This window comes from Capsicum annuum, chromosome 1 (assembly GCF_002878395.1).
Source record: "Capsicum annuum cultivar UCD-10X-F1 chromosome 1, UCD10Xv1.1, whole genome shotgun sequence".
Taxonomy (NCBI): Eukaryota; Viridiplantae; Streptophyta; class Magnoliopsida; order Solanales; family Solanaceae; genus Capsicum; species Capsicum annuum.
Window position 1 is genome coordinate 13,585,517 of NC_061111.1, and position 10,747 is coordinate 13,596,263.

The window sequence follows — 10,747 nt, forward strand, 5'->3', positions numbered from 1 at the left end:
TTAGTTGGTCCTCTTGCTAAAAATATTTGTTTCAATTTAATTATCTCATTTATAAAATCAAGAAAGTTTATTATTATCTTCCAATACTACCTCTAGCGTTAAATAACTACATAAAATGTATACACTCAAATTTATATTTTCAAAGTATAATTAATAAGGTTAGTTTAGTTTAATAAAATAAACTCCTAATAAATATTTTCTTGAGAACAATATCGAGTCAACTATTTTGATAGAGACGTACATTTCTAACAAAATATTATTACATGATATTTGAGGCGGTAATAGAGGAGTATATATTAATCTTAGTTTTAGTTCGATGGCTGATGATTTTTGCCAATATACAATGGTGCGCTATGGAAAAATTCATATAATCTTGAAATAACATGTATATTGATAGCCGCATTTACAGCAAAATAATTTCCTCCTAACAACATCTATAAAACAGTTCATTAGTTATGAATTCGTCTGAACCCATTACATTTGGTTCAATTCTATATATGTTAAGAAATTTTATAAGTTAGTATGAAATGAATTTTGAACCCAGTAAATCAACTGAATTATGATAGATCTTAAATTCTGATACGGTTGTTTGACAAAATCTGATTGACGATTTATAAACTATTGTCCTGAAATAACTTACAAACAAAAGTACCAAAGAAGACGCAAGGACTTTAAAATCAAGTTTCACATGCGGTTGTCTGACTTCTTGTCCAAAACGGATGAACTTGCCAAAAAAAATATATATATATCCATAATATATTATATTAATATTAATATATGAAAAGTGTGAAGAACCTCAAAAAAGTGATTTGAACTTTTTATCCTTCATTAAAAATCTTTATTTTACACAAAATCATCTTTTTGCTAATTTTCTAAATTTAATAATTTGAAATTAACTAAGAATATAATGTAAGAAAAAGAAAAACTCGAGTAACAAAAGAATGAAAATTAAACAAATAAAAGGAAAGAAAGAATAATTAAATCAGGAGAAAAAAAATGATACAAGAAAGAAATAAAAAAGAACACATGAAAGGTAAACAATATAAAATTTTGCAGATTTTCCTTATTTAAACCATAAAATTTTATTTTAAAAATTAAGGAATTTTAAAATATATGATAAGAGAAAAATATAGGGTAAAAATATTAGGAAATAATAATTAAGGAATCCTCAAATATATGGTAAAAAAATTAAATAAGAATTACCATAAAAGATACTATGTACACTTGGAAAAAAATAAAAAGTTGATTAAAAAATTCATGCATTTAATATTTTTCGATTTTATTTCATCTAGAATTCTTAGTTCATGTATATTTATTACGTGTTTTAACATGCTTTCTTTTGGGTTTTAGGTTGTTCTTGTTATTTGATTTAGAAATTTTTTCTTTCGAAAATCATATTATAATATTTAATTTATTTTGTATCGATTTTGTAGGTATTTAAAGATGGGTGATGATGATAATATCAACATGATTGATGAACAAAATTTTTTAAAGATAAATTAATTTTTGATGCCTTATTTTGTTCAATCAATGTCGTGTATAAAAAACTCTTTTGTTTGAGTGAAGATAAAGAATTTTCGACACATGGTTAAGAGTGGAAGGACTTCAATCATTCCACCACCATTTATATTGATTTGAGACTTATGAATTTATCAACATGATTCGAAGACTCAATTTCAAATTTGACAAACGTTTTGAAGTTCTACATAATTTTCTCTTTCTATAGATTAGTATTTTGATAAACTTCAGAAGTAATATTGTTCAACATATTTACGTTTATATTTTTGTCTTTATATCTAACAACTTTTATTCTATTTTCAACAATCAAGCTATGATGAATAAGTTTCATGAGGAAGTGGTAGTAGTTATAATTGGTAGCTAGGTTTATCATAACTGGAGACACAAAAGGACTTATGTATAGATTAGTATTTTGATAAACTTTAGAAGTAATATTGTTTCACTAAAACTGACAATAGATTGAAAAATATTATATTTTATATTAACACTAGGCAATAGGTTGAAAAATATTAAATTAAGAATTTGCTAATTTTTGTTAGTCACAAGAAATTTGAGGTGCAAATGTAAGTCGATCAAGAAAGATAACATCATTAATCATTTTAAGTTCCATAATGTAACAATACCGAAAGACTAAAATTTCATTACTTAATTTCAGCACCAATTACATCACATATTATTAGTTATACATGCTACAAATAACTAATAATAGTGAAAATACTCCTATTTAATTACTTTTATTTGTCATGCTTCGTTTTATTAGAATAAATTTAATTAATTTTCGAAACTAAATTTAACACGTGCAATAATGCACGTACGGTTAACTAGTATATATATATATATATATATATGAAGCAGGTATTAGTTAAATAACGATATTAAAAGCTTGTATATATGCACTTCTTCCCTTGTTTTCTTTTTGGGATATTTGCCGGCATTTTACCCAAATAAAGCAAGATGGATATAGACAATAGAGGATACATATTACCAAACTAACAATACAGCAAAATCAATATAACAGGATACATTCTGAGACTATGTAACAACCATTCCAAACAGTGTAGAAATCAACTGTAACATAGGTAGTTGGCAACCATGGGCATAAAGTAAAGAAACAGATACATCCATTGTTATTTGCCAGAACATCTATTGCCACTAACTTGCTAATAGGAAAAATAGTGTGTAAAAATTTGTCCAATTCTCCAGCATTATCTGCAGAAACAAAAATGAGAATAGAGAAGATATTAGTATTAAATGGCTTAGGAAAAATAAACAATTGACATATTGTTATCCAGCAAACCAAAAAGGTTCTGATGCATACCTGGTATATTGCTATGTCATTCTTAAGCCGTGTCTTTGGCATCTCTCCTTTTGCCTTGTTCGCTTCCTGTAAACAATTTGCTGTGCAATATCTTCAGCAAAGTTCACAAACCATTTTGGTTTATCCAGTAGGCACATGAGGCCCCCTATGAACAATCCAAAAATCATACCACAACCATACCCTATGACCACAGATTGCCATGAGAACCCACTGGCAAAAAATGATTCATCGTTATCGTCGTCATCTGACTCATCCGATACATTATTGTTTCCACATTCCATTGATAGCGGAAATCCACATAAATCAGGATTTCCACAGTACGAATCATTTGAAAATGTGTTGAACTGCTTCCCAAGAGGAATGCGCCCGGCAAGATGATTGTACGAAAGGTTTAAGACCGCGAGAAATGTCAGACTCGAAAACTGACCAGGAATTTCTCCAGTGAGTTTGTTCCATGAGAGATCTAATGCCTCGAGGTCATGCAACTTTGCGATTTCTTCAGGAATATAACCGCGAAAGTTGTTGTGAGATACGTTGAGTAACACAAGTGAGCTCAGACTTCCAATGGAATTTGGAATATCTCCTTCAAATCTGTTGCTTGATAAATCAATACTCGTCATAATTGGCGTGATTCTCATGTCAAATTCATTACCTTTTATCACCAAACTAACATGGTAAGGGTAATCCCAGCTAATCCTATCTCGAGTGGTTCCTGCTTTTTCTTCATCCACGTCCAGCATACCTTTAAAACTTTTGAAAAGATTAGATGGCAAAGTTCCAGTGAACCCATTGAAAGAAAGATCAAAGATTCGTAACTCAGGAAATGGAAACTCGGATTCCAAATCACCAATTGGACCGTGAAAGAGATTTGATTTTAGGATCATAACTTGTAGGTTTGGAAGTTTCTCCAGCCATATGGGAAATGTGTCGTTTATCTTGTTATTCCCTAAATCAAGAGCTTGCAAGCTTGTACAATTCACCAAGGATTGCGGGACTTGTCCCCCGAATTGATTGCCATATAAACCAAGATATTGTAACCCTGTAGGTAAGAATCTCGGTATCTCTCCATGAAACTTGTTCATTCGCAAGTCTAGAATAGAAATGCGGCTACTGGAGTTACCTAAACATCCTGGAATTGAACCACTGAAATTGTTCTGAGCCAAAATCAGGAGTTGAAGGTTAATCATGTCGCAAATGGATTGATGCAAAGGCCCTCGAAGAAAATTGTTCTCCAAGTTAAGGTAGAACAAGTACTCTGAGCGCCATACTTGGTTTTCAAAGCCTGTGAGAAAGTTATGAGAGAGATCCAGGTAGGCTACTCCAACGCTCATGGACAATATCCAATCAGGGATTTCACCGTACAACTTGTTGTATGAAAGATCTAGTTTAACGGAACTTGAGTAGTTGCTCTTGCGCTCATTCGGCAATTTTCCAGTAAATTGATTGTGTTGAAGGTATAAATACCATACACGGTGGAATAGCCAAGAGGGTGTTGCACCAGTGAAATGATTGAAGGACAAATCAAGTTGCTGTAACTTTTGAAGTCCGCTTATATTAGAGGGAAGTGGACCGGTTAGTGAATTGTTTTGCAACTCTACAATTACAAGGCTAGTCAAGGATGCAATTGAATAGGGGAATGATCCAGTGAAATTGTTAGTACCAAGACCTAATTCAGTTAGCTCTGAAAAGTTGGCAAAGATGTCCGGAATCGAGCCTTCAAAATTATTGAAAGAGAGAGATAAGAGCTGAAGTTTGTTCAGCTTTCCGAGAGTCGAGGGAACATAACCAGTGAAGTTGTTGGATGAAAGTGTCAACGTTCTGATTGAAGTGAGGTTACCAATGGATTCTGGAATGTAGCCGCGGAAATGGTTGGAAGAGAGATCTAACTCAACGAGTTTGTTTAGCTTTGAGAATGTTGAGGGAACTACGCCCGTGAAGTTGTTGAATGGAAGCCTCAACTTTTTGAGTGCAGTCAGGTTGCCAATAGACTCTGGAAACGAGCCTTGAAAGTGGTTGTCAGTGAGGTCTAAATGAACAAGTTTGTTTAATTTTGAGATACTCGAGAGAACATTACCCGTTAAGCTGTTATATGAAAGCGTCAACTCTCTCATTGCAGTGAGGTTGCCGAAGGATTCTGGTATCGAGCCAGATAGAGTACAATACTTGAGGTTCAAATACCAAAGAGAACGATGGTTGCCAATTGAATCAGGTAACTTCCCAACAATTCGAGTATTGGTAAAGTCCAACTCTAAAATACTTCCACTGAAACTCCAGTTGAAATTTGGCAAAGTGCCTGTTATTGAAGGATTCCTTGCCAAATTGAGCACTTGCAAGTTTGGTAGATGAAAAAGTTGTGAATCACTTATGTCCCCAAACATGTTGGTGCCTGGAAGACTTAAGTACCTAAGGGAAGAAGAAAAATTCGTAGGTAACTCAGCTGGTTCACCGTCTACATTGTCAATCAACAGTACCTCTAAGTTGGTTAAGTTTCGAAGCAAACTTTGTAAAGTTGTTCGACCAACTTGGAGATCGTTGTAATGCCTGGATAGGTCAAGTGAAACCAACTTAGACAACTCGGATAATCCTGGTGGGATCATCGTCCCTCCATTAAATCCAGAAGCTGAAAGATTGAGATGCGTCAAGCTACTGAGTTCACTAATGCTATTTCCAAGTGGAAAGTCATCCAACTGGTTGAAAGCTAGGTTGAGTCTTTCGAGATGACCAAGTTTTGCGAGGCTATTGTTAGCATCGATTGCTCCAAAAAGTAAGCTGCATGAGATATCAAGGCCTATGACATGACCCGAAAATACATCACAAGTAACACCATCCCATTCACAACAGTCTCCTGTAACATTCCAGGACAAAGTCTTGTCTCGGGCGTCACAGTCATTAAAATTTGAACCAACAGCTGTGAAGCCTTGCTTAAACTGAAGCAAATACAAAGCGTCATCGCGGGCACAGAGATGTTTCCCAGCAAATGCGAAGACAGTAAGCTGCGATTGCTGAACAAGAAGTATAATAATAAGTGAATAGAAGCAGAAAGGTGTTAGCAATTGTTGGTATACCATATCTTGTTGAGTTATTTCTTTGTGATGTGTAACTAACTAGGAACTTCTAGTCCATCTATACAGTGTTATCAATGCATTATTGTTGTAGACAAGTCAACTTGCAAACATAAAGGTGAAATACTTCATGACTTCCTGGTGTGGAAATTTCATCAAGTGGAGGAACAGGACCACATTATTCAGCGTCAATTAAGAGTGTGTACTTTTCTACGTCAACGATTTTGGTTACAATTTACCATTTCAAAAAGTCTATGCATTTATGTTTCTGAAAAGAAAATTGACAACTCGAGATATTTCAAGATTTGACAACAAGATAATTAATTGCAACCAACCCCAAAAGCCAAATCATAGCCACTAGTTGACAACCATAGAAAAAGTTTCTTCCAATGACATTACATGGTAGTTGCAAAGAATAGGTGCAATTAGGGGTGTCAACTGAGTGGACATTTGAGAATGTTATTATAATGGGCGGCATTTATGAATGAGCAAGTTGTTGACACGCTTAAAAGTTACTTAGACTGAAATGAACTAAACAAATGAACTAAACAAGTCATAACTCAACTTGCCCAATTCGACAAGTCTTAAATTCAAAGTCTCTCCCTGGTACTTAATCTCCTATGTGTAGTAATATTCACTATATAAATAGCCATTTAGGTGCTCCTTGATTGTACCTAAAATAATTCAATTACCAGTTCGTACCAAAAATGGTCAGTCGACACTTTGAATTGCAAGCGAAGTGCAATTCGCTGCTTTCTTCATCTCTTCATTCATCAAAATTGTTTTCTCCCATTCTCCTCTCTCTTCATCTTTTGCCATGTATACACATTGTATATGGATGTGTATATATATTGTATAAACAACATACATGGAAGTATATACATCTCTAATACATTATTATACATTATATATATATGGTTATACACTATTTATATAATATCCATACATTATGTAACTATAGAGATAATACATTGAAACACTTCTGAACTTGTGGCCAAAACTTACTTTAAACCCTAAACTAATCGGGCAATTATATACCCCCTTAATAACATTAAAGTGAATTTTTAACCCCCTTAAAAAATTATACCACTCTCACTGCGGAAAGTGAAGTACACACGCCCTAATTTGAGCCACGTCAGTGCCATGTCATTGCCACATCAGTGTCATGTCATTGCCACGTAAGAAATTATAATTTAAAAAAAAAAAAGTAATTCCACACACATACTATTTTTATATATTTTTTTAAAAAAGAAAAATATATATATATATATATATATATACTATTTTCTATATATATAAAATATATTTAAAATGTATATGTATATATATATATATATATATATATATATAAATCCCCCTCCCTTTCCTCCTTCTTCTTCAGCCCCCCGCCCCCCAACTCCATCCCACGATTTCTCCTTCTTCTTCTTCTTCTTCTTCTTCAAATAGCCCCCCTTACCCCCACCCCCGCCCATTCCTCCTCCTTCTTCTTCCTCCTCCCATGAACAACAACTAACCTCCGCTCCACAAACCCCATTCCTCTTTCTTCTTCTTCCTCCTCCCATGAACAACTGACCTCCGTCGCCGGAACAACGACGACGACGGTGGACTGCTGCGACTGATTTTGATCGCTGGTTTCAGCGTTTTCTGGCGAAGAATTTCGTCATCGGTGCTCCGAGGAAGTTCGTCGATAAGATTTTTTGGTTAAATTGAATAAGGTTAAAAATTTGTAGAATTTGTTTTCCTACTCAATTCCATGGTTATAATTAGCTTGTAAACTTGGTTGAAGGAATAAGGTTGATAAATATAGTTTCAATATCTTGATTTGTGAAGAAACTATAGTTTCACTATGATAAAGCAATAAACATTTGAACAAGTTAGTCGTGATGCTATTGATCTCTTCTTTCTCATGTTGTTTAAGTGTAGTGATTTCTGAGATTTGAAAATTTTGAAGGAAAAAAAAATAATGGTTAAAAATTTAAATGAGTTTTTTTTTCCTGTGATTTGATGCTCTTTGAATTTTTTGGGTGTTGAAATTTAGCAAATTCTTGGAGAACGATACCTTAAAAAATTTGATTTTTATGTATTTTTGAGATTTAATTTGTTGATTCTTGATCTTTATAGGAAAGGTTTTTTGTTGTATAATTTATGTATTTTATTATTATGTATTTGATTGAAGATTTTGGTGAATAGAAGTAAAAATAAAGGAAGAAGAAGAAATGGGGGTGGTGGGGTGTGAGGAAGAAGGGAAAAAAATAATGTTTAAAAATATTAAAGTGGGACCCACTAAAAAAAATTTATATTTTTTTTCCACTAAAATGCGCCTTTATTTTTTTTTTTTTGCCACGTCAGCTGTTAAGGGGGCAAAACAATACACTTTAAAGTTCATAAGGGGGTAAATAATTGCTCGATTAGTTTAGGGTCCAAAGTAGATTTTGCTAACAAGTTTAGGGGTTTTTTGATGTATTTTCTCGTAAATATACAACTATTTTGTTAAAAAAGATTTTGTCACGTATACAGTTACTTGAGAAAATTGAAGAATAGGTGTCTTTTAAGTCTTGAATGAAAGATTGGTGACATTGACCAACAGATAGGGTCAAACATTATTAGGAAACTTGATCAAGTAATTGTGGACTTGATTAATATTTTTAAAACTTTCTAATCTTTTCAAAAATACAAATCAACCCAACACACACCCTCTTCAATCCAAATCGACCACTCTCCCCTCTCTCTCGACAGCTTCTCTCAACTCTCTCCCAACCAACAGTTCTACAAAATTTCTCCCTTCAACCCCCGATGACAAATAGTTGGGCTTCGAGTTCCCCTCTTCAATTCAATCAACCTGTCTCTCATCCCTCTCTCAACAACTTCTCTCAACTCTCTCCCAACCAACTGTTCTGTAAATTTCTTATTTCAATCCTCGGTGACTTCAACATCTGACTATAAATAGTTGGGATTTCAGTTCCTTTTCGACTTCAATCGACGTGAAAGCCTTGCTCTCCGGCCACAACAACTTTGAATTCTTCATCGGTCTTTTTTTTCTTTCACAGGTAAAAATTTATGGCCTTTTTAGTTTTGAAGAAAACGGAACTTGAGCCAACTTTTCTTATAGTATTGGTTAACAATTTCAATATTTGTTGCACTAATTTGAAATGCGGTCTGAATAAAATCCTAATTTCTGATATTTCTTCTCTTCTCTTCTCTTTTCGAAGTGAATTATGATATTTTGTTGTTTGTTGCATTTTTTTGAAGTTTGATTTTTATTGTTTGTGTTTATAAAAACAAAAGGACAATTTGGTTTGATTTGTTCTGTTCTTGTTCTTGGTAAAAATGGTGAAATTGCTATTTTTTGTTTAACAAAATCATGCTACTGTTTCCTCCGATAGATTACCTATCTGGTGCAACATATTAACTATCTGATGCAACAGATTCATCATATGATGCAACAGATCAATCATCTGATGCACCAGAAGAACCATCAAATTACAATTCTGATGCAACAGATTAATAATCTGATGCAACAGCTTTACCATATGTTGCAATAAATTAAGCTTCGGATAAAAAATCTGATGCAACTAATTAACCATCTGGTGCAATGGAAGATTCATCAGATTAATGATCTGATGCAATAGATGAACCTCCTGTTGGATAAAATCCTACCAACTCTTCCTATAGGAAAAGTCCAAGGACTTGATTTTTCCAACTGATCATTCATCTGCCGCGATAGACGACCTTATGTTGGAATAAATCTAAACAATATTGACCGTTAATAATTGTTCCAACAGATCGCTCATGTGTTGCAACAGGTGTGTGACCTGTTGCACAGACCATTCATCTTTCTCAGCAGATAAGTGATATGTTTTGTATTATCGCAACAGATTACTCAACCATTGCTACGAATTATTTAACTGTTCTAACAGATCACTCATATGTTGCAACAGAGGATGTCACAACAGTTGTGTGATCTATTGAACAGGCCATTCATCTGTCTTAAAAGATGAGTGGTATGTTTTATATTGTTGCAACAGATTACTCATCCGCTGTAACATTTTAGTTATATGCTGCAACAGATATACTACCTGGTGCAACAGATCGGTGATCTGTTGCAACTATTATTTTACTATTTTACTTGTTTGATTTACTGTTATCCTTTTTTAACGATGCATTAATCAACAATAATATATTATTTTATGTTCCTGTTAATTTTAAATAATATGGTCCCCAAAAGAACAGAAACCGAATCAAGTCCAAGTAAAGGAACAAGTGAAGCAGCTAGGCTACATCCACCACTCTATGAGCTTGCTTTACAAGCGTTATCTCAATCAGGAGCAGAATATGATGAACACAGGAAGGAGGAATATTTCAAAAGAGATGATGCAGATGCTAATAGCCTTTCCACCGAAGAGCTGGTCAAAGCCTTCAGCATTGATCGTTATCCTGTGAGAATGTAGTGCGATGGTGCCGCAAATTTAACGGGTGATTTCATGGTTAAGTCAGCCATGGGAAAATCTTTCGACGCCTTCAGAAAAATACTTTGAGAATAAAAATTGGATGGTTATTTCAGGGACAGCTGCTTTGGGAAATATCTTAATTTGCCAGAGGACAACAATGCTTGTTTCCAAATGAAAATGGTATAGGAACTTCTCAAGCGTAGGTTTATGTATGAAAACAAAGATAAGATGGATGAGGTGTGGATAAATTACTGTGGCATGCCTGTTTGTTTTGGTTGGAAGGAGTTTGCCATAGTTACTGGACTAAAATGTTATCCTCCTTCTCAAGTTATACATATTCTAACCCAAAAAAAAGCACCCCGCACACCCAAAAAAAGCAAAGGCAAGTCGTGCAATCATGA

The 10,747-nt window shown here is 33.9% G+C and overlaps 1 protein-coding gene across 1 annotated transcript; it reads right to left on the reverse strand.

Annotated features, from left to right (window-relative positions):
* Positions 1–2,479: 2,479 nt before the first annotated feature.
* Positions 2,480–6,053, reverse strand: LOC107868644 (receptor-like protein 43). Its single transcript, XM_016715323.2, has 2 exons — positions 2,837–6,053; positions 2,480–2,727 (listed from the first exon to the last, which is right to left on the reverse strand). Exon 1 carries the CDS (start codon positions 5,902–5,904, stop codon positions 2,848–2,850), a length of 3,057 nt encoding a protein of 1,018 aa, XP_016570809.1. The 5' UTR covers positions 5,905–6,053; the 3' UTR covers positions 2,480–2,727; positions 2,837–2,847.
* Positions 6,054–10,747: the final 4,694 nt, after the last annotated feature.

What these genes read in the sequence shown, in the direction of transcription:
- LOC107868644 (XM_016715323.2), bottom strand. Translation starts at nt 5,904, where the DNA reads ATGGTATACCAACAATTGCTAACACCTTTCTGCTTCTATTCACTTATT.